A 24528-nucleotide genomic window follows, 5' to 3' on the forward strand; every position below is an offset into this window, starting at 1 on the left:
ATTTAGATCTCGAAAAGCAAAAGACAATTGTTACTATGCCACCCCACAAGTCAGCGTGAAGCAGAGCTCAGGAGACAGGCCTTTCATCTTGTGAAAATGTGCATTTTCATAGGACCAGGGAATTAACACACTTCACGGGTCCTTTTTGCTACAACGATTTTAAGTGTTATCACCCGCTTGAACCGAATCAAAACGAATCAAAACGAGAAAAGAAAAAGAAAGAAGGACACAAAATGAAGAGACCATAACTTTATTGGAGATTGACGCTGCTACAATTATTACCAAAGGAAACAACTAAAGGGAACTGGGACCCATAAGGTGCACTGCGTTATTTCTGCAGCATGGTGACCGTATGAATGAATGACATCATGTTCCTTAAAAACAGCTGCAGCATGTGATGGTGAATATGGTATTGTCAATCAAATCACGTTAGTTTTTCTCGATTTTAGTCATTTTCCTTCACTCTATTTACAGCAGAAAAAGCCAGAGATTCTACTTGGGGTTCACCTTTGCATTTTTGCTACGTAACCCTGATGCAGTGAATTCTGAGTGCCTCTGTAGGATTTAAAGTGTCTGTGGTTGACGTCCAAATGAAAATGGACTAGGGGGGGAAAAAAAAAAAAGACCAATCAATCAATGACTAAAATATATTTACAAGTTAGTTCTGAAAGACCATTTTCACTGCGAGTGGAGAATACAACAGTCTCGATGTAAATTCCCGTGATATTGCCACCAGGGTCTCCAACAACTGTTAAAAGATCACTTTAATATTCTTGGTCTGAAACATATCTTAGAAGCTTCTCATGTACAATATAAAATAAAGAAATTTATTTGGAAAGAACTGAATTCCCGAAAAGTAATCAGTGGCTGAAAAAATAGACCTATTCAAATGCAATCAAAACGACCGTACAGGTTGATGGATGCGACACGAGTCTCTCTTCCGCAGAGAGCACGGGCTGGGTTGAGGGCTCCGACATTAATTTCAGATGCAGCTTAAATAAAGGTATCCAGGGTCTCAGGTTGGTGGCTTAATTTTGTGTGAAAGGATTCGGTACCCTAGCAGAGGAAGGTAGAAGGTTTGAAATCAACCGGGCCTGAAGACGGAACGAACCGTGGTCGGTCTGGGTTTCGACTCTTCTCTGCACCCCGCAGTCCCCGCAGAGCACCCCGGGGGAGAAGGATGGCAAAGAGCCCACTGCTGGGTGAGCGGTCGCATCTGGGAACTGAACCCACAGAAGTAAAGCGGCCTCAAGTCTCTTGCTCTTTAGGCAGGGCAGTCTGAATCTCTCTGAGGGCCAGCTATTATTAAGAATGTTAAAATATTAGTATTTTTAAGAGATAATTACAGGAGGGTTAGAGGTCATTCTAGATTTCATCACTTCACATGACGTTAAAGGAAAACCGAAAAAAAAAAAAAAAAAGAGTAACAAATACGTTTAAAACATACTTAAGAGTTCAGTGAACAGATCTTTGTCATACACAAACAGTAAGAAATGCCACAGACAAAAAAAAAAAAAAAAAAAAAATGACCTATTGAAGTTGTGCGAGTATATGACACATTGCAGGCATTATAATCATCTTTTTCAAATCCGGCAAATCAAAACAGCAGCGAGGCCAAACCACATTTTTTTTTTTTTCCTCTCCGTGAAGCAGATTTTCCTTGAAATGAGGTAAAGCATGGTACCAAGTGCAAGGCTTCTCTGTGCTACACGAACAGAATGGAGGGGGGACAAAGCTATTACAAAACGCAGCATAGTTAGGACCGTGGAAAGGAGATCACGAGAGAAAGGAAAAATCTGTACAACGAAGGTTCGTCCCCACTAACCTCCACACAATCATCGGAAGGAGCTTCTGCAGCTGCTTCTTCAGGACACCCCCCGACCCCCCGCCCTGCCCCGCACACACATGTGCCCGTGGCGTCCCCCCCCCCCCCCCCGGTGCCCTCGGCTCACGGGGCTTCCGTTACATTCGCTCTCACAGTGCAATCACAGGAACAAAGGGATGACACACGCGGGTGGCAAGTGGGGCGACAGAAGAGTGATTTTCCTCCTTAATCGATGGATGCAAAACATTTCAACAAGCTAAACTAGGGGTCGGGGGGGTGGACTTTACAGCATTAAAAATCAGCAGCACGAAAGCGTTCGTAACCCATCTCATTTGTCTAACTCGAGTTTTTATTTTTTGACTTCGTAAACCAGGGGATCACAGAATCCGTCCGAGTGTGAGTCACAGATCAAAATTAGCTATCTGTCTCCAACAACAGAAAAATGGAATAGCGAAAGGTTGCTGTTGAGAAAACATTTTGAATGGTAGCAGGAAATTTGAACCCCTGAGAATGTATGACCTAATCATATCCGAGTCTGAACTTTTTAGTTTTAACAAAAAATACTCTTCTTAAGGTTACAAAATATATTGAGGCATTTTTCTCCCAACGGGAATTGTAACTGTGAAACAATCTGGTTTTGGTGCCAGGAGGCAAGAGAATCCCTTAACGCTGGGATTAGTGCATTAGACGCAATGCAAAGCCCTGGGCTCCCGGCATCAGGTAGTTTATAAATTAAGAAGAGATTTGTGATAGAACGTTATCACAAAATCACCCTCACAAGTACAATTCACATCCAGCCTTACTTGTCAGTTATACACGTTTACAGTTAATATAATTCAAGAGTTGCTTGGTTTTCACTTGCTAGGAGATCTGACACTGAGGTTTTATTTTAAAAAACCGAATAGGAAGCGAAGGTTCCAAATCGGAAAGAAGTGTTTTCAAAAGGAGTCTACCCAAATCAATTTGCTCAAAGACACACTGAATAATTCAGATCGCAATTGAAATTTAAGACCGGAGACAACGAATAACATTGGAGAAGCTTAACATCCCCCTCCAACTCAGGTCTCCTTAGAAAGTGGAGCTGACCGTTTTCCCTGCGCACGCGTGCAGAGAGAGGTGTTTCTCTGGGGGGTGGGTGGGTGGTGCAGATAAAGCAAGAAATACAGTATCTGAGTGTATTTGAAAACAAAAACGCAGCATTACACGAAGCATCAAGTTCAGGATGATGTGCTGGAAAACATTAGACACCTCTGCTCGGCTTTCTTAAACTTCAAGCATAATTAACAGAGCAAATTGCAGCAAACCTCTACTGGTGTGTCGGTGGGAGTGCAGGACTGACCCGCAGCTTTTCAAAAGGTAAATTAAGAGGTATTATAGTTACAGTGCAAAAAAAAAAAAAAAAAAAAAAAAATTAAAATTTCAAGCATAATACATAAACATAGCACCAAACACGGGAAAAATGCATGCAAAAGAAAAGAAAAACTGAGGTATTTAAGTGAAGAGTGCCTACAGGTCTAATTAAAGAAACTTCGGCAAATGCCTAAAAATGTTTTTTTTTTTCTTTTTTTTTCCTTTTCCAAAGATGGAAAGAATGAGTTTATCTAAATCAATGACCTAAATCACAGATGTATCAAAATTACGGCAGTTTGTCACAAACGTTACACTTCCATGGCATTAACAGCACGGCTTTGGTGGGTGAGATCTGCATGCAACACTGCGAAAAGTACAGTAAGACACTGACGTGAGAAGAGACTAACGGTAAAGGTGCTTTGTTTTGCTTCTTTAAATAAGTAACCAATCACTTATAAAATCTGCAGCATATTTTAGGTGTGATATGTCTAAAGGTTATCTTGTTAGAGCAACAGCCTACGGGGCAAAACTGTTTGCCACAATTTCCATCAGTGGAGCTACCTAGCAGGAGGTTTTTAGTAAAACTGGGTATTTAGCCAAAGATCCTTTTTATTACGGTGCTGAGAAAAAATCCAGAGACTACGTATCTATTCTGGTTTTCAAGATGCCTTCAGGACACATACGACAGAAACGCTAATAGAATCCTGTCATAAGTCACAACCACACTAGTGAGTTGCAAGCATCACACGGTCTCGACATCTTAAATGCATCATAAAGTGAAGGGAATGTAAAATAGTTTGTTCCAAAAGGATCGGAAATCAAAAGGACATCCATGAGGGCTTTACTTTTAAGGCGAGAACCTTTTTCTACGCAAGACTACGTGGCATGAGAAAACGAAAATTTGATTCACCAACGTGCCAGCCAACGTTAATGAAAAATCTGTCCCTTACTATATATTAAGTGCAACGGCGACCGGGAGACATCGTCTTACATGACAGGGCATGGAAAGAAAGGACGGTGCGGGCACTCTTCTCTGGCAAACCGCACCATTCTCCTGGGCGCGTGGGCCACCGGGGGACCCGTGCCGGCGCCCATGCTGAGGAGGGGAGGACGCCCCACGGAGTCCAGGGGCCGTCTCCGCTGTAAAGCTCCTTGGCCTCCTACCACTAAGCGAAGCTGACAGAAATGAAACCAGGTTAACGCAAAAACAAAAACAAAAACCCCAAACAAAAAGAGAACTGCCGATAATTATCTTGAACACTTGCCAAATGTCATCATTAAAGCACTCTTGTGATCTGAACAAAGCGGAAGTGAGGAAAGAAGACGAGATTGTGTTTGCGCAAAAAACTAAAACTACAGTTAGCTCCAAAATTTTTATACATATGTTAAATGTTTTATTCTGTAATCTAGCTTGTTATCAAACAACCTTTAAATTCTGCCTTCGATTCATTCCACTCACTACTGACTTGAAATCACCCTTGTCAATTTCAATGGTTTTCCCCTTAATTCTGCTTTTTTTGTGTTTTTCACTTTAAAAAGGGGCTTCAGCTGTTGGGAACCTGAGGTTGATTGGCTTTGAGGCTGCGGAGGGCTCTTCTTGCTGCCGCGGACTTGGCAATCCTGTAGCTTCGGCCGACGCCTTTAAATTTCCCCTTCCCCACCACTTCCACCGTGACTCTGACCTTGCCGTCGTACGTTCTCTCAGCCGGGCTGCGAAGAAACCAAACAGCTTGTATCAGAAGTCAGAACTATTTATTATGATTGTCAATCAGCGCTGAGCACGCACTCGCGGCGGGGGGGGGGGGGGGGGGGGGGGGGGGGTGTGCAAGCCGACAGCACACAAGGAAACGTGCAGCGCACGGGGGCGCGTACCCCGACAGACGGGGCTGCGTCTCGCTTTTAACGCGGCGTTACTCTATGAAAGCAAAAGGGAAAGTCAATCAGACTACAAATATAAAGTGCAGAGCGCATGCCCCAGTGTAAACATTTTTCAGAATCATTAGTTTATGACATCTCTGACAACTCCCCCCGCCCCCCCCCCCCCCCCGACCCTCGTTTTCAAGCAACTTAATTTTTTCCATGCACGTTCTGCCTTACCTAAATTTGGCAGTTTCTGGTTCCATTTCAAGCAATTCTCGCACAGGGGAGCGGGGCACATTTGCCGAAAATTTTTCTGTAATCAAAACGAAAGAACAGCGTGCGTGATATCCTTGTCATTCTTTTTTAAGGATGATTTTGTTTCTTTCCAAGGGGAGCGAACGGTACCTATCAGCGGCCGCATCATAGGATAGTACACCTGCCAGACCATCTCCAGGGACATCCCACTATCCATGTAAATGGCACCAGCAAGTGACTCGAAAATGTCCCCCATGGCCTTTGGAACTTCAATATCCTCTTCTTTCTCTTCGTCCTCCTCAGACCTCCTGAGCTATTTACACAGAGAAAAGTGATGTGTAAGCAAAAAGACCATCTTTAAAGGCGTTCCACAGAAGTGCGTTTCTTTTCTCAGCAAGGACTCTTACTGTATCTTTAACAAGGGTAACACCACCAACCATTTGGGGCAACCACCTACTACACTGTAACAGGTTCTTCATAAACATTATCTTACCTAAAAAAACGATTTTTCCAACTTCTCAAAGAAAAAAACAAAAACAAAAACAACTCCCTTCCCCATTCAGTATTATTCTATACTCAGCAAAGGGAAAAGAGAGTACTTCTAAATGAAAACAAAATCAACTTTAACACAAAATTAGAAATAGTTAATGAACGTATGAAAAAAATTTTCAAATCCACTCTTCATCAAAGAACTTCATCTTAAAACATTTCTACCCCCTAGCGGCTTGGCAAGGATTAGGCAGAATACTAATCCGTACAGCACGGGCAAGGGTTGTGTAAGTTACTTTGGGGAGTAGAAGTTACCACTTTTTGCCAGGGAAATTCTACTAGAAGACAGATTTCTCCAAGCTCCCTTTTTATTAAACCCCTTAGTACACACTGCCTATTAAGAGTACCTGACACGTATTCAAATTAATGTAATGAAAAATTATGAATATACTAATGCCTTTTAAAAGTTCAAAATTCTTTGAACAGGAATTCCATCTCTAGGAATTTATCTGAAAAGGTACTGGATATATTTGCCACACGTATGTTTATTAAAAGCCCTAAGTAAAAACAACTTAAATATCTAGGCACAACGGACTGTTTAAATACATTCCATTAGAGCTATATTGACTACTGTGCAGCTACTGTAAGTTGTAATGCCACTGGATACGTGGAAAGGTGTCCTCAATACATTAAGTGAAAAAAACACATTGTGGTATACTATGCATAATATAACGGCACTTTATATTTCATGTATGTTTATGTTTATATGCATTAGCAATAAAACATCACAGACCGTTAATTCTGGTTATTTCTAGGCAGCATATTTGCGTAACTTTAATCTTCCTTTTGCTTATTTGTATTTTATAAAATAAACACAAATTACTTGTGAGAAACAAAAAGAGGTGAGGTTTTTTTTAAATTTCTAGATGGACTGTTTAGCCACACAGAGCTCTACATAAACCACTTGTAATGCTGACTCTTGGGAAAACAAGATACTTACTGTTGGTACATCATGGTTTTGAGGTAGAAAGGAATTTTAAAACTTACTGAGTTTAATTCTCTCCTTTCACAAAAGAAGAAACCGAGGCCTGGAGAGGTGGAGAGACTTTAAGATCCAACAGGAAGTCAGAAAAGCCAGACCACTGACATTTCTAATCACTTTTTATGACTCCTGATACATACGTTTATGTAAACAAAGGTCAGGAAAAGAGGGGACACAACAGAACCGGCGTGGCCCACTGTCATCAAAAACGGCTGAAGTCCGAGTTTGGCTAGTGCCTCAAATTCTAAGCTTAAACGCTTCTGAAGAACGAGACCAGAAGTCCTACTGAGAACACAGGAGCTGGTCCTAAGTCCTGGTCCCACTGCTAGCTGTGCTCCAACTCGGACCATTCACCCTGGGCGAGTACCCGCCGGGGAGCGTGGATTCCCCTCCGGCACGCGCTCTGTAGTGTTTACAGGGTCTGACACTTCCCTTGCGGCCACACCTCCGATTCCTTTCACAGCAAGTCAAAGGAAACGCACTGCTCCCCAGCCAAGGTTTGGGGCAATTAAAAGAAGGGAAGGTGCAGATCACCGAAGGAACAATTAAAACGGCCACCAGAATGCCGCACACATTTCCTGCCTCCTTACAAGAAATCTACAAAAGTAAGAGAAACAAAGGAATCAGGACGTGCAGAACAGGACCCGAGAGTGCTCTCCCGGGTACACACAGGCCTGCAGAAGGATGGCAGCGAAGGATCAGAGAGGGGAAAGATGGAAGTGAGATCCTTTGCTACAAAACTTCAAAACAGCCCGGAACACATTAAAATGAGCTCCATCACGGAAGAACCTCGGGCTGAACTCAGGCCAGAAGCCTCTCAAATGCCACCGGCTAAAATCTCAGAAGGCTGGTTTTTAAGTGAGTTCTCCTATTTTCAAGCAGCAGCAGCAGCAGAACAGACTCACGTTTGTGACGCTTACCTGACAAAGCATCAGCGAACCTTTCTGACCCCTTCGAACAAGCAAAGGCAGAATAAACCGCACAAGCCCTAAGGTTCACGCTGGCTTCGGGCAGGGGAAGCCGGGGTGGCCCGATCCGGCCCGGCCCCAGGCCCCGGCCGCTTCCCTCCCCCGAAGGTCCACGCGCGGCCCCGCGGGCGCGGTCAAGGGTAAAGGGCCGACGGGAGCGCGCGCGGCTGTCACCTCCGTCCGGAGACGGGAGCGCCCCGCGGCGGGCTGGCTGCCGGCGGCGCCTCACTCACCTCCGAGTCCATGCCCTGCATCTCGTTCTTCTCCAGCTGGAACTGCACGAAGTCGTCGATGACGTGGAAGAGCTCGGGGGAGACGGCTTTGAAGTACTTGTGGTAGTCGTACTTGACCGCCAGCGACGCGAAGATGGTGTTGTTGACCAGCGCGGACCGCAGGTCGGTCAGGACGCCCGGGGAGTGCTGCCGCGGGTCTTCGTAAAGGTGCTTGGTTATGAGGTAGTCCAAAATCGCATCTCCCAGGAACTCCAGGCGCTGGTAACAATCTGCGGGCGGCCCAGGGCGCAGCCGTCAGCTCGAGCCTTCCCGCACGGTAACCCGCAGCACGCGCGCGGGGCCCCAAACCCACCGCAGCCGGGCCTGGCGGGCTTCGGGCGAAGTTCATGCACCCGCTCCAGTGACAAGCCGTGTGACGTGCCACACTAACTAAAGCCTCTGACAATTCAATCTGGCCAAGAAAGCGTATTTCATATCTATAAACTGGGGGTCCTAAAAGCCTACGGTGGCCCAAAGAGTGCTGCGCGAGGGGACCCACACTGGCCAGGGGGCCCCAGCAGGGCGGCCCCCCACCCCCACCCCGGGGGCGAAGGGCTGGCCAGGCGGGTGCTGAGCGCCACCGAAGCGGCGGCAGCCTCACTCCCGCGCCGGTCTGGGGCCAGTCGTGCCCTGCCCCACGCACCCCTCTGTCCCGCCTATTCTCCCCCCACCCCCCGACCCCGCGCACCCGGCGCTGATCCCCGCGCACCCCGTGTTCCCCACGCTCTGAGCCCGTGCAACCCCGAACCCTGCGCTCTGCCCCCGTGTAACTCTCACACAGTGTGCTCTTTGCCTGCGCACCCCGCGCTCTGGCCCCACTCCGGAGTGTGTACTCGGCCGCCCTGCCTCTCCACTCCTGGGTCACAACAGCCACCTGGGAGGCCAGCCAGTATACTAGAAAACCCCCTTCTCTGCCTGCGCAAGAACTGCGGAGTTTGACCCGAACAAGGGGCCGGAGAAAGGAGAGTTGAGGCCGTGTGCAAAGACCCCAGGCACCACAGATCAGCTGCCCACACCGGAGAAGGCCCCCAGCCTGGGGCCGGCACCCCTATCTCCTCACCATGCCCAGCAGGACCCGCGCCGGGATGGGTCAGGAGGCTGGGGCAGGGACAGATGGGGCAGCGCGTCCCGGACACCTGGAGCTCCGAGGCAGGGCCCCTCGCTCCGCAGAGGGCAGGAGGGACCATCGGCTTCTGCACAAAGAGAAACAGCCCTCCGTGCTGTCGGTCCTTCCGGTTCAGGGCCAGATCGGTTTTTACTTTTTGGCTTTGCACTTTTCTGATCATCTTAACCTTTATTGTTTTCCTTAATACAGACCCTCTACTCTGCTCTGGGATTCCAGACTCAAGCACTTACTACTGGAATACAGAAAAAAGTACACAGGCTTTTCCCAAGCCGAAGCTGACAGCAGTTCCAGGCACCTAATCTCCCTTCTAATCTGATGGCCCGGGCGCCTACTAAATGGAAGAGGAAAACCTGGGGTGCAGCGCAGTGCCGAGTGGGAGATGGCAGCGAGAGCCAGAGCAAGGGCAATGATGCCCTCCCCGAAGAAGTTCCTTTTCATCGGCTCATCTTTAGATCCAAAGGGACCTTAAGAAAGGGAGGGGCCTTTCCGTTCAGGAAGAACCGTAAAAAGATGTGACAGTTTATCCAGAATGTATGAATGAATCAAGAACCAAAACCAGCACTGAACAGGCCGCAGAGAGCCACCGGGGGAAGATTCAAATGGGAAAAACACAACAGAATACGAAGGCTCAAACTCCCCTGTGCGCACGTCTACGCGAGTGCGTAAGGAGGGCCAGGCCGCCAGCTGCCAAGGATAAGGCGCAGGGCTCCCAGAAAGCAGAGGAAAATAAAGCCGCCTTCGTTTTTCTCTTGCTCCCTCCCTCCCTCCACCGTGCACGTTAAGCACCAAGCCTGTACATGCGTAGGATGCTTTTCTCTAACGGGGCCCAAGTAACGCAGTTAACGCAAGGTGGCCGTTTCAGAGAAACGGAGTGCGGGCTGGGGCTTCTTACCAGTGATAGTATTGTAGTGGTAGGAGGCATGTGTAAAAGCTTGCAGAAGGTAAGCCTTGTTCTTGAACCTGTAGTTGATTTTCTTCTCAAAATTCTCAAAACCCGATATCAGGTGATTCAGTGTTTTATCTGCGTCCGGATGGTCAAACATGCATCGTGGTGGAATCTTCAAACAACCGTACTCCAAGTCTTTGAGGACGGAGGAGCGCGGGCCGGCCACCGAGGCGGCGGCCCGGCTCCCTGAAAGGGCCTTTTGTTGGCTGTTGAAATTCTCCCTGGCGGGGCACACGGCCTTTTCCCGATCGGTCCTTTTAATTACCGGGAGCACCTTGAGCCCCAAGGAGCAGAGGAACAGCTGGGCAGCCCTCTCCCCGCAGCTGGTCAAATAGCAGCCCAGCAGGGCCTCCACACAGTCGGCTATGCTTTTGTCCGCGATGCACTGCTCGGTGTGCAAGTCGTAAGAGATGGACTGTTTCCCGGTGTCGACACCACAGTTCTCTTCCGACGGATTCCAGAAGCCCACCACAAAGTCATCCTCTTCGACGGCTTTGCTGGGATCCAGGTAGCACATGGCATCCCAAGAGCTATAGTCGAAGTCCTCGAAATCTGAGGAGAATGGCATGCTACCCAAGGAGGATTTTTTGGGCATTTTCCATTCGTATGCAGAATCAGTGGCTGAGAGAGGAGAAAGAGAAATTTTCTTTACGAAAGCTCCTGATCCCATTAGCATGTTATCTATGAATTTGATATGTTCCTGATCATACTCCAGGAAATCATCTTCGTCGTCGGCGTCCTCCTTTGGAACCTTCCACGTCAGATCCTCCCCCTCCTCGTCGTCCTCCTCAAAGTCCTGGTCCAGTTTGCCATTAGCCAACATGCAGTCTTTTGTCTGAAACGACGGGGAATGGGGAAGGAGGGGAGACATAGCTGCTGTTTTTAAAAGGGTTTGAAACTCAATAAAAGCAAGGGTTGTGGATAATTTCAAATGACAACCACAAATACTAAAAGGCAACTTTAAAATCACGGCCATTTGTTTTCAATTAACATAAAATAAGTTATTTAATCATATAAACAAAGTAAAACATGTTCTTTGAATGTTCATTTTCTAAGTTATAAAATGACCTTTAGCCAGTATGAAGCTTTAAGTTAAGGATTTCTGTACATGGATATAAAGTTAAAATTAATGTCCGCGAGGCACGACTGCAGCTAAGGAGGCTTACTCCAGCAGACACACAATAAAAGCACTCACATGCCGATCACAGAGGTCTTCAATTTTGCTGACAAAGTTTTAAAATGTTTCGAAAAGATTTTCAAATTAATAAAATCAAAGTCCAGATGCAGAGAAAGCATTATCTGTGCAATGAAGAGTATAAATACATGAAAAAAAGATCAACTGCTTTAAAAATCTGTAGAATATTAAAAATGGGCAATAGGGGTTCATGGGAAAGTTCTGTCCCCGCCTTCCACTGCAAATCAAAGTACATTTGCTATAATGTAAAACTAGATTGCTCTGCTTGAAAACTAAAAGTGATCACTGAACTAAGCTACGAACTTGGGAAATTATGCTTTTCCCCTCCACCGTGCTACAGTAATCAGAGGAACAGATTATAGCATAACTGACAAAAACAGAAGAAAATTTAGACTAACATGAAACACAACAATCCAATTTCTGTCAGAAGATCTTTGCTAATTCCAATTTCTTTGGCAAAAGCTTATTTGTGAATGACAACCTTAATAATGGGCTAGGATTCAGTAATGATGTAACTTTTTTGCAATGCTAAGAGATGCCAAATTTCTGTTGCGCAAGAAATAAAAAAAATAAAATAAAAAGACTTTCCTTTCCTTTGGGGCGAAAGGCAGGAGAGTTTGCTTCAATTTTGATAGCAACAACTTTCCAGAGATCTCCTGACAAAAGTTTTCAAACCTTGTCAAGTATTTTTTAAATACTGCAAATATTTCATTTTAAGTCGGACTCAAAAGGGACAGTGTAGTTGTTTGAAAATAAAGACGAGTAGTGAGCCAATGTAGATATGTATGTATCTACAACAACATGCCTGAATTTTTTTTTTTTTAATAAGAAAAGTTTATAAAACGTTTTCAAGATTACGGAAGAATATGAGAAAAAACTATAGTGGCAGACCTCTAGGAACTACTTCCTGCAAAAAGCCCTGTACTCTTCGAGGTAACATGAGCTGTTTTGACTACTGTTTGGTCCTTGCACTAAAAAAGGCAAACTGCCATTAAAACAAAAAATCAGAGTGAAAAAAGGTTTCATTAAATAGAATCTTCGTATATCTTCAGTAAGATGCTCCTATAGTCTGAAATTGGCAATATACACACACCGACCCCAAAGACTGGGTTTTATCACAAATAAAGCAAAGTTCTTTAATGCCTCTGGGTTTCAGTTTCTCCATCTGCGAAACAGCGGGGCCCGACCTCCCTAAATAAGAACACTTCAGGCTCTTCAGAAAAATGCCAGCATAAAACTCTTTTCGCTTCCAGTCCAAGTCAACTTTCTACCTGAGTTATTACCTTCTGCACTCGCATGCAAAGGTTTCTCTTAAACCTACGTGGGGAGGAGCGAGGCGGGTGAAGCAGGAATGCACACGCTCTCCTGTGTCTGTTTCAGTAAGCATAAATTACTAAGTGAAAATACGAACAGGATCTTTAATATATTCCAAAAGTCACGGTGCCAGGTCATCAGAAATGTTAAGGAAAATAAGAAATGTCTGTTCTAACTTAAAACAAATTTTGTTTTAATCAAAAGGACTTGTCAATGTCACCTTGATGCTAATTTTTTTTAAAGAGCCGATTATATTATGAAACTACTTACAAGGCAGAATAATTATCACTGGAATGTTTTTCATAGATATGCAATATTTTCTCTAAAGTTCTCAAAATCTACATATTTTCCTCTAAGGTTCCACCCATTTCTAAATCAGGAACGAATATAATTTTTCTAACCCAACTTGCATTAAAATATTCTGATGCTTTTCTCCAGAGGAGGTCAATTTCTGGAAGACACTGAAATCATCTCAAATACTGCACGAGTTAAAAATATACTCAATGAAGAGAGAAAAATCAAAACAGGGTCGCAGAGCATCAGGCCTGGAAATATTTGAGCCCAGGAACCGGGACGCGCGTGTCAGAAAGAAGACGTGGAGAGCACATATTTAGGAGGCATAATCTGTGAAAGAAACAGTATTCTCAGCGTTGGCCTGGAGGAAAAATGAAGTAACAACGATCTAGTTTCTCATTAATGCAAAATAAACGTTCAAGAAAGCAAAGTGCCAGAGAGATCGCCTTTGACTTTGGAAGAGGTGCTCTCGTTCCCCAGCCGCCCACCACGGGGAGGGACTGACCGCTCTGCCGGCTCACGAGCCCTCCGAGGTGCCCTCTGGTGGCCTTCAAGACGAGACAAAATGAAGCCGCTGCAGCAAATACTTGGTCGTCTCAAGTCCCTGGCAAAATTTAAACTGTTTCCAAAAAACTACAACCTTTAGGATCTTTTTTTTTTTTTTTTTTAGTTCACTAGAGAAGGCCTAGTCCTCACTGAGCAATCCCTGAACTACAAAGCAAAGCTTTACTGAAATTAATGACTTCATAGATAGGAGATCACAGACCACTGAAAAGTCATTTTATGGAACAGAGCTAAGGGTCTGTCCTCAATTGTAATACAGGGTAACAAAGTGAAATATTATGGAGTTTTGTTTTCTTCTTTTTCAGAGTCACAATATCATATACCTCTGGAAAAGGAAGATGATAGAATTGTCCCCCCCCCTCAAAAATATCAAACACTGTTTCTGAATTCAATGAAGAGACAGTCTCCTTAGAGAAATTAACACATCAAATTCCTACTCTATTACAAATATGCCACGGAAAAGAAACAAAAAATTAAGAGAACAAAATTCTCCCCGTTCACCAAGGTAGAAGTCCTTCCAGTTACCAAAAACTTACCATTTCATCTTTTTCCCATTTATCTGTATTACTTTTGTCTTGGTTTACTACATAACCAGGAGGAAGCCAATTCACAGGGGGATCAAATATGGACACCACCATGCGGCTGGGCAGTCCCTTCTTTTTTCCAAGCCGATACAGATTACAGTTGCTGACCTTTAGCAGAAAAAACGTGTCAGACACTTATCCATAAATGCCCACTGCTGGAGTTCACACCAGGCGAATAAACACATTTTTAGTTAAATGTTCGTATCACCACAACTGGTCATCAATTATAAAGAACGTACAGGTTTTCTGCTTATTCACGGTAAGAAATTTTACGTGCCCGTGTATTCTACAACCTTTAGTGTCGTTAGATGAATACTTCTGGATATAAAAACGCAGTTCAGAAAAAACGAATACGCAAATTCCCTATAAAGTCAGAACAAACAATTCACACAATTTCAAACTTCAAAAAAAAAACCACAACCTGATGATATCAAATGCAAACTGCCAACTGGCACTATCAGAATAGAAAAGAATCCCTGTAAAGCATCGAAGGTGTCACAATATTCGTAATGAAATAAATGGGGGGAAATGCCACAGACTCTAGCTATGTAAGTGGAAACTGGCACTGAGTAAATGAAGCTAAAATCATTTTATACTCCTAAGCCACAAATGACATTTTTGTTCAATCATTTTAAAACACAGCAAAAGGTAGTAACTCCACGTTTATTCACATCAATAAAACAGCTTCATTGTTTGCCCTGTGCTGTGTTTTTCCTACAGACCCCATGTCCTCTCTAACTCACTCACTTGTTAACATTTCTACCTAGAAACGTCTAGTAAAAACCTGGAAACAAGGATCTAGAACGGTCCACGCCATATGCATTTTCTATAAACCAGGTTCCTTTCTACGTAAGTACTTCACGAGCCCTTTCTCTGGGGAACTCGGGACCACTGAACAGGTACCCACATCCCTGAGAGAACAGTCAGAAAACTGAGGGACTGCTAGTCCCTGCAGGCGACACAGCTGGGGGGGGGGGGGGGGACCGGTGTCTGCAGGTGACACTCACTACGTGAGGCATGCTGTCAGAAACGTAAGGGCTCTGATAAACGCTAGTATCCTTTTCCAGAGTCGGAGAATCACAGCATCACAGCCGGCAACAGGAGGACGAAGACGGCGATCCCATCCACTCAGACGGCACGGGTGGCAGGACGGAACAGGAAGAAAGAACTAGAGGCCATTCGACAAGCGGGGGGAGGGCCGTGAGAGAGGAACAACAGCGGGGGTGCGTGCGTGGAGTCCGCGCGAAGACCGGCGAGGGGCTCAGGCCTGGTCAGGACACCAGACCGGGCTGAGGGAATAACGATGATCTCTACTGGAAGCAAGGAGCCAAAGCTGTCCGGGCAGACGTAGAGATGCTATTTCGGAAACATATGCTGATTTCTTCCTTACCTAACAGAGTACATGTGCTATCGCTTTATGCTGATTCTCAGCCTCTGATGTTTTGTTCCTACAACCACCTTCTTGGTGACCCCATTTGTTCTGACAGCTTTGATTATCACTCTCATGAAGACTATTCGCCCAAGCCATAGTTCAGTCCTAAATTCTCAACGATCCCAACGTTTCACTTCATTTTCCACGAAAACCCTAATCCTCACCCCGATTCCTCCATTTGTGCTCCTCCCACCAAGAGCGCCGCCACGGCCCCAGCCTACACAAGGGCACCCCGGCATCACGGCTCTCTCTGCCCCCCAATCACATGGAGGGGCAGTGAGAAGGGCGGTGGAAGGAACGGGTTCTCGCTTCCGACGCCCTCCCGACTGGTAAGTTAAGTAACCTGACGCCAACCAAAAGCAACCTCCCCAGGCAGGAGTCTCCCCACCTGCAAAATGGGGGCGTGTTATCCAGCCCCCAGGGGCTCAGTGAGAAGAGTAAAGGAGGTCTGTAAAATGCTCAGTGTAGTGTCCGGTGTTACAGAGTGACATCGGAGGTAGGGGAGTGTGACAGTGAAGAGCACCGTCTCTGAAGCCACACTGTCTGGGCTCCGCCACGTACTTGCCACGTGACCCTGGGGCAAGCTAACACCTCCTGCCTCAGAATCCTCGTCTACAGAAGAGGGATAATAAAAGTGTATACAATTATACACAAAATCTAAAAAATGTAATAAAAGTGGGGCGCCTGGGTGGCTCCGTCGGTCGAGCTTCCGACTTCGGCTCAGGTCATGATCTCGCAGTTTGTAGGTTCGAGCCCCACGTCGGGCTCTGTGCCGACAGCTCGCAGCCCGGAGCCTGCTTCGGATTCTGTGTCTCCCCTTCTGTCTGCCCCTCCCCTGCTCGTGCTCTATCTCTGTTTCTCAATAATAAATAAACATTAAACATTTTTTTTTAATGTAATAAAAGTATGCAGAATTTAATTAGGCGACTGATACAACACATAAGGCTGCAAAAGTAGCGTCTGGCTGGAGGAAACGCTTAGAAAGTGTGAGCTTCAACTCTCATTCCCCCCGAACTACTACTCGCCTCGGTCCTGTCCTCACTGCTGGAACTCGAGAACCATCCCCTACTCTGCCTGCTTACACTCTGCAAAAGCCCAGCCGATCGCCCCGCTCGGTCTGGCTTTGCGCTTGGACTCAGGCCGCACTCTGCTACCAGAGCGATCACGTACAAGCAGCGCTTCCAGGACGGTAAGAGTCCCTGACGCGAAAAGTGCCCCCGACATCCCAAACACGCGCAAACTCCTGGGCCCAGCCTTGAACATCTTCCACGACAGAGCTTCCCACACCTGCCCTTTTACCCTGTCCTCTGCCTGCTGCCACAGTTGGGTCACTGAGTGCTGCCGACGCGCCCTGCCGTCTGTTCACTGTTTACACACTAGGTGCCAGTGCACCTCCTCCACGAACGCCTTCTCCTCCCAGCGACGGTCCTTCTCTCTGAGCATCCGGGGCAACGAGCAGCTTTGTAAGTTACACGTCAAGCACGGACGTGTTGCCCTGTGACAACTCTTTTATCATCGTTTAAACATTTTACCTTCGCCGCTTCCCTTCCTGAAATCTTAATTCCCGCTGGCATGGGGTCACACTCTTCCTCTGGGCTCTCGGTCTCCTGCGTGCTTGGAGCTCAGGCGTCACCCCCTTTATGCTGGGGAGTCACTGAGCTCCCCTCCCTTCCTCACTCTCCAAAAACCCTGAAGACGAGCTCCTCCGCGCAAGACCTGTGTTTTCTCCAGGTCCGGATGCCTTGTGTGCCAAGACGGCATTCTCCCAGATAAACTTTTCTCTCCACTGAAATTAAAGCGCGAGCACCCTCCCCCCCAAACAACCACGCCTCGTACCTCTTCACACCCCCTGGGGACCCAGCGAGCACACGTATTCTCGCAAACGGTCCCATCAGAGCTGAATTTCCATCCATCCACAAGGCACACACAGATCAGCTGACGCCCCAAACCTTGGGGGCTTCATCAGGGAAAGGCAGCCTCCCGTCTGAGCGATCCCTCGTCCTCTGAAACCAGCGGGCGCGTGACCCCACGTCCTAGGCACGCTGAACGCTTACTCTGAGTGAGAAACACAGTATTTCTTACCTTTTTGCTTCTCATATAGGAAAGGCGGCCCTCGTGCGCGTCGGGGTAAGTGCAAAACAGGTACGTGGTGATGGCATGCTTTAGAAAGGAGTCACCAAGCATTTCAAGCCGCTCCAGGTTAAACCCATCGCTAGCATTTGAAAGGGTCAAAGCCTGCAGAATGAGTCCAGGGTTCGGGCCAAGAGTCCTCGAGGAGTAGCCGGGACAAGGGCTCTGCGCAGAAGCCCTCCCGTCCCGGGGCGCGGGAACAGCTTCGTTAGTACCGGGCGTCGTGGCCGCTGCGGGACTTCCATCTGAGGTAGATGTGTTAGCATTTCCATCAAGGTATTTGTTACTCAGGAGAGTACATTCATCGCTGGGCTTGGGCTGGTTCTCGTAACTGTATAAATTCTGAATGGGATATGAGGTAGTTGGTTGTACAGGTATTTCCTGCTTGTAGTAACTCAGCTGATTTCCTTGGCAAAAGTCCCTGTTAGCTAAATCGCAACTGCCATTGGCAAGGTTTTTATTGTACGAAAGACCGTTGGTCGCCGTGAGATCTGTTGAAGCTTCGATCTGGAGCTTACCGGGTGACTCACCGAAGAGCGTTCTGCAGTTCACAGACATTTGGTCGTGATTTTCTAGAGAGGAGGTTCTAATAGCACCTTGACGTGCAGCATTTTCAGGGACTACAATTGTGCTGTGCTTACAGTAATTATCGTTTTCAGCCCAAGAGGAGCTAGCAATTGAGATGAAGGATTTGCTGTCAATAGATTTCTTCCACCCGAAGTCTAGGTTGGGGTATCTGCAAAGACATTTTTATGACTTTGTCAGACCCTTCAAAAGGGCGAGGTTCAGAGCAAGAACAACGTCAACGACATAAATAAGTAAAATAACGATCCCTCCAAACGAGCTCCCACTTTAGAGGAGAAACAAGTCTCCGAGGCAGAAATCACCATATCGGAATTCTGCCCCGAGTATGTCAGGCAGCGGGACGTGGCTCCCTGCACCGCTTTAATCCGCCGCTCGACAGCAAGCGCAGGGTGGGGGCGACGCGCGGGGTTGGCAACGGGACCCGGAGCCACCGTCTGGGCTGGGATCCCAGGCCCTCCGGCTAATGAGCTTGTGATTTACGGAACCTCTCTGCGCCCCGGCTTCCCACACTCGGAAGAGGGCTGACCACTCCTACCCCATAGGGCTGTCCTAGTGATTAAATGACCCAAGACAGGCCACGGCATCCGAACCAGTGTTTGACGCCGAGGTAAGTACTCAGCAAATGCAGCTGTGACTACTACTATCCTGTTTTAAGACTCCTTAATCCCTGGAACCACTGTGGTCTCCACAATTGGGTAACCGAAATTAATCTGAGTGGTTAAGCCAATAATTTCCTTAGAACGCGGAAACTTTCCTAGCGGGAAGAGAAAAAGACAAAGAACATCTTGAGGCAACTGCCATCTAATACAGACTTGATTTTACAGAAGAGGAAGTGGTCTTCCAATGTCAACAGGGCAACAAAGAACTGTTTCCGTTTTTGCTCTGACCGCCATCACGGAAGGAGGAACGACCCCCTTCTCCCTGTGCAACTTCACAAGAATGTAGGCATCAAAGGAGGCATTTATTTCACGTAGGAGACATCCGTGCTTTCTTTTTAAGTTTTTAAGAACTGTTTTATATAAAATTAAAATCGGAACTTAATTCAGTTCTTTTGCAAACAGGCTTCCGTAACCCCGCGCTCCTTCTGGCTGACAGCACAGGCATACCTAAAATCCACGGGAAGTGATCGGACTCCCACGCCAGCATCGCTGGCCGTCTGGGCTCTTAGCTCCTCTGCGGTCAGAAGGCAGTGAAGGCGGTAGAGTATGCTAGGGAGACAGACTGCTTTTCTCCACAGTGATGCTGGAATCGGATGTATAGCACAGAGCTCTGGAACCAGGATCTTTGAATAAGCAAAAATGTGGACAAACATAAAGCAGACACACAAAAGAATAAAAAATTAAAGACCAATTTCACTAACGGATAAAGACAAAAATCATGGATGTTAATAAAGTCTTACTTCTAAAAACAATCCCTTTAAGGCTGAAGGCTTAAGGCTGCATAGGATTTAATCTAGGATTTATAAGGACGAATCGAATTTTGCCAATGGACCAAGTATCACAGGAAACCCATCATATTTCCGAAAAGCCCTTCACATACAGGTTCACACACGGTATCAGCTAAAACATGACAAAGCCTAAGTGTTGGGGATCTTCCAAAAACTTCCTAAGTCACTCAGTTCAACCTGCTGATAAAGAAGTCAAACCTAACGTTTCAAAATAGTAAATGATGCTAGCGTAATAGTGAACACATTACCTGTTTATTCTGCAGACTTTCCCACTTGGCTTTTCTCTTCTCAGCACTGCTTAGAGGAAGGGCTTTCCCCTTCTGATTCAAATGGCGAGGTGTCAAAAGATTAAGTCTGTAAGAATTTCAAAATATTTTTATCAAACAAAAAGAAGTATCCCCCCCACAACCCGACCCTTCACAGGGGTTCTCTAGCTCAGTGCGCCTACAAATCACCTGAAGAGCTCATTTAAACCGAGGACTCCTGGACCCCACCCTGGGCAGTTCTCTGTGCAAAGAATCTCCCGGTTTCAGAGTTGACAGGCAGGCAGTGGGACAGTGACCCCCTATGGTTGTCTGCCGACCTCTGCAAATAGTGCCTCAGGTGACAGTCAAATGCCATCTCTGAAACCCCTTACCTCGAAGATGTGTGGTCCACATCCAGCAGTGGCTGGTTGAGATTGGTCAGATCAAGGTTATACTTTGTTTTATAATATTCTGCAAAGGTTTCATACTCGGGGGAAGGAAATTTACTCAGTGGGGTAAGATCAGTGTATACATCAGCTACATAAAATCGATGAGGCTGATCAAAATTACGGTATCTAAAAAAGAAAAGCAATACATTTGAGACAACTATTCTCAACGCGTGTTTTTAATATGAAAATGCAAATTATGATTTTAAAGTTCAAAGGTTAAAAACAAATAGCGTTGATGAACAGTTCAATTCCAAATAATATATTTCAAGTGGGTGTAAGATGAAAATTATGTTTATATTAAGTAAAAATCGCTTCTCCATTCCGCCCTACGTTACGGTTAACCTCATTCTAAAGATCTCTGATCACTCTGATTAACACATGAAAGCTACATGGCACCTTTAAATCTCTCTTAGTTTCACTAATATATACGGGGCAGAGCACTTTCAATATCCTACCAACTGAGTGAGCAAGCACTTTGCATTACAAACATGCTAAACATGAAAGGTGCCTGCCACATAAATGCATGAAGGCACCACTCATGGTATTAACAGTCTGATGACAGCTAACATTTAAAACAGGACTTTAAGGGGTGCCTGGGTGGCTCAGCCGGTTGAGCGTCGGACTTCAGCTCAGGTCATGAGCTTACGGTTTGTGGGTTCCAGCCCCGCGTCGGGCTCTGTGCTGACAGCTCGGAGCCTGGAGCCTGCTTCGGATTCTGTGTCTCCCTCTCTCTCTGCCCATCCCCTGCTAGCTAGCACTCTGTCTCTGTCTCTCAAAAATGAATAATAATAAAGTCAAAAAAGTTTTTAAATATGATTTTAAGTTGCAAAGAAGAAAAAACAGAAATCAGGAAAGATCGAATTACAGCCAGTACTCTAATTTTATGAAAGGTTCCTATGTTTAAATTTATTGCTCAAAAACTATCCCCTAAATTCTTACAAAATAAGAAAAAAAGCATCCTGATTTACTACTTCATTGCACTTAATACCATTATTCCCTATAAGAAGTTTAAGAAGCTATTGTTTACAATCAAATTCTTTAAGACTTTGGGGATTAAAACAAGGAAGATTTTGGGGTGCCCGGGTGGCTCAGTCAGTAAGCATCCGACTTCAGCTCAGGTCATGATCTCACGGTTCACGGGTCTGAGCTCTGGGTTGGACTCCGCGCCGACAGCTCGGAGCCTGCCTGGGATTCTCCCTCCCTTCCTCCCTCTCTCCCTCCCCTCACTCTCTCCTTCCCCTCGTTCTCTAAGAAATAAACTGGAAAAAAAAAAAAAAAAAAAAAGACGATTTTAAGAAAGCCTTTCAACAGCGTGTAGATGATCTGAACTTCACAAAATCAAACCCCTCCACCCCACAGCGTTCGAGGTGTGGTTTCTCACAAAAGGAAGTCAGCTAGGGAGAACAGGCACCACCAGGAAGAGACACCTACGCTTCCCAGGAGATGCATCAACGCCACGGCCCCCCTGGGTTTCCACTCAAGGGAGCGACTCTCCCGAAACAAAGTGCCACCCCCGCGTGGCACTCCGCTTAGATACTCACCTCGGAATGATGACTGCGTCCTGGTAATCTTCTAACTTAAAAACAAAGGGTGTTTCTTTTGAATACTTTGTGCTGGGAATGCCTATGCGAGCTTCAGATTTCTCAATATCTTCCATGAATTTAAAGTCAATGTCCAAAGTGCTGGAGTCATTCACTTAGGGAAGGAAAAGACTCTTTAGCTCGTTAAAATAGAATACGGGTGGGATTCTTACTTAAGCTACGTATTCGAGTAGGTGTCTAATTTGGAGTGGTCTCTAGTAAGAGATTTCTCTAGCGGCCACCATAAACTAACGTTACACAAGCTTCCCTTTTCCAGCTAGTATCGGCCAACACGTCAGAGTCTGGGCCCTTCTTACCAACGTTAAGAGGTAGAACACAGTATGCTGAATCAGCGTCTGTGGGTTTAAATTCTAGTGCAGGTTTTTCAAGCCGAAGAATATGAGAGAATATATACTGGTGAAGTCTTGTGATCAACTCAAGCATTTGGAGAGACAACGTGAAACCAGACTTCTTCAACTCAATGGATATGGTAACCTCTCCGGAGCGCGTGTACACAGGAAAGTGCGGGATCTTAGCAAAAAGAAAAATCAAGCATCCCCAGAGTTAACAGGTATTTTATTCCATCACAAATATTTCATTTCAGAGGGGGAACGACGCTGTCAATCCGGGGAACAGAGGGGACACCTTGACTTTTAAGTAGCAAACATTCTGAGGTAACGAGAGATAGCTTTAGCCATTCCCTCTTATCGATAGCAGTCCTAAAGAACTGTCTACCTGAGGTATGGGTTTGGCCGTCAGTATTCCAAAGCATCTCGTGGTATCCTCAGGGGGATAGAGCTTCCGCCTTCTGAAGTTGAGTTCATCAGGTAAGGGTGTCGTCAGAACCATTCCTATCACATACAGGTAACAGGGCTGATCGGGTTTGGGATAGCTATCCCTCAAACATTCCGGAATCTAAAATTAGAAAGAAAACTTAAGCAAGTGTGACAGCCTCTTGTCCAGACACTGGCCAACAAACAAACAAACAAATTTACTTGCAGCTTTCCTAAAAGCTGATGAGAAAAAGGGAAGCAAACACCCAGGGCAGGAGGCCTCATTCCTTAACTCTGGGGGACAGCCAGCGCTGCTCAGGCCTGGGCTCTGGTGGCCCACGGTCACCTCCCTCATAATGCACTGCTGACTCTAACACCAAAACTTTATAAAAACGACCAAACCCTGTAGGGCATTTTCTTAGAAACACTCTTCATTTCAGCTCTTTCTTTTGATCAGAGAACTCTTCCTTGGGGCTTTTAGTCTTTACTCACTGCAGAATATCAGAAAACATGCAAAATGTTACAAGTCCCACGTAACTGTATTGCTCAGATATCGCCTCTACTATTAACTTTTTGACAGACTGCATCGTCTTCCAGATGTTTTCCTGTGTGCAAATGTGGATCAACATACACACACACGTGTGCTTCATCACCCATGGAATGACACAATAAAGACTGTCGTCACCTTATTTCTTTTATCTCCAATTCCTACAACGAGAACATCTTTCTTGGTCAATACAAACCTGTATCATTTTTAATGGCTATGCAGTTATAGGAGTAAACTGCAGTTTAACGGGCCTGAGACTGTTTCCAAGCTCTCAATAGTCACACGACCCTACGCAACAGAGTCGTGAAGTTTCTGAGGCTCAGGGGCATAAATTGCATCTGTAGTTAAAAGGCACAGAAATACTGGTGAGGAGACAGGGTTATCAGAATGCCAGATAATCCAGAACGTATCTATTGATTAAAACTTATTATGACTGACGACCTTTGTCACAGGAAACAAGCCCAGTGGTCTCCGGGGTAAATGTCGAGTAGGAAGACAGAGAAGCAAGCCCTTGAGGAAAACTGAGGGAAACAAGCATTTCAGGGGACGGGTTAATATTCATAATTTTTAAACAACTGACATGATTTTGAATCTTGAAAATGCTCGGCTGAGTGAAAACCGTCTAAAAAGTAAAATGCTCAACAGCGCTGCAAAAACAAAACAGAAGAACCATACTTCTAGGCTAGGATGAAAAATACACAGCAAAATTTTGCTTTTGTTTGCAATTCTTTTTTTTTTTTTTTTATGTTTATTTCTGAGAGTGAAAGAGACAGAGCGTGAGCGGGGGAGGGGCAGACAGAGAGGGAGACACAGAATCCCAAGCAGGCTCCAGGCTCCGAGCTGTCAGCACAGAGCCCGACACGGGGCTCGAACCCACGAACCGTGAGATCATGACCTGAGCCGAAGTTGGACGCTCAACTGACTGAGCCACCCAGGCGCCCCTGTTTGTAATTCTTATGGGGGAAAAATCCTAACAAGTATTTTTTCAATAAGACCTTCAGTCCAGTATGGCTCTGCCCGGAAGTCAGACTCAGGGACGTCTTAGCACATGAATCCTGCCAGGATGCCACAGAGTTAGCCAGACGCGGCACGCTGGTGGAACTGGCTTTGACCGCAGGCGGGCCACATCCTGGCTCCCGACAAATCCTTGTGCGCCCACACCTTGAGTGGGCACCCTTCCACCTGCCTATCTTACCGTGCAAATCCTCTCTTGTCTTAGTCCCGAACGCAAATGAGGCCAACGTCTTCCCGCTAAA

The 24528-nt window shown here is 46.0% G+C and overlaps 1 protein-coding gene across 5 annotated transcripts in view; it reads right to left on the minus strand.

Moving 5' to 3' along the window:
- Positions 1-234: 234 nt before the first annotated feature.
- Positions 235-24528, minus strand: part of DICER1 (dicer 1, ribonuclease III) — a 74053-nt gene continuing 49759 nt past the window's right edge. For 2 of the 5 annotated variants that reach the window (XM_045451969.1, XM_045451968.1), the window contains exons 17-29: positions 22688-22867; positions 22270-22483; positions 21914-22067; positions 20316-20498; positions 19927-20032; positions 19338-19513; positions 17599-18382; positions 14037-14192; positions 10080-10968; positions 8023-8291; positions 5441-5603; positions 5273-5348; positions 235-4885 (exon numbers count right to left, since the gene is read on the minus strand). In XM_045451969.1, coding sequence (XP_045307925.1) covers positions 4720-4885; positions 5273-5348; positions 5441-5603; positions 8023-8291; positions 10080-10968; positions 14037-14192; positions 17599-18382; positions 19338-19513; positions 19927-20032; positions 20316-20498; positions 21914-22067; positions 22270-22483; positions 22688-22867 — 3516 coding nt within the window. In that variant the 3' untranslated portion in view covers positions 235-4719. Of the gene's footprint in view, positions 4886-5272; positions 5349-5440; positions 5604-8022; positions 8292-10079; positions 10969-12917; positions 13267-14036; positions 14193-17598; positions 18383-19337; positions 19514-19926; positions 20033-20315; positions 20499-21913; positions 22068-22269; positions 22484-22687; positions 22868-24528 lie in introns of those variants that run through there. The other 3 variants (XM_045451970.1, XM_045451971.1, XM_045451972.1) reach the window with 3 other exon arrangements.

The sequence above is a fragment of the Leopardus geoffroyi genome, chromosome B3 (assembly GCF_018350155.1).
Source record: "Leopardus geoffroyi isolate Oge1 chromosome B3, O.geoffroyi_Oge1_pat1.0, whole genome shotgun sequence".
Classification (NCBI taxonomy): Eukaryota; Metazoa; Chordata; class Mammalia; order Carnivora; family Felidae; genus Leopardus; species Leopardus geoffroyi.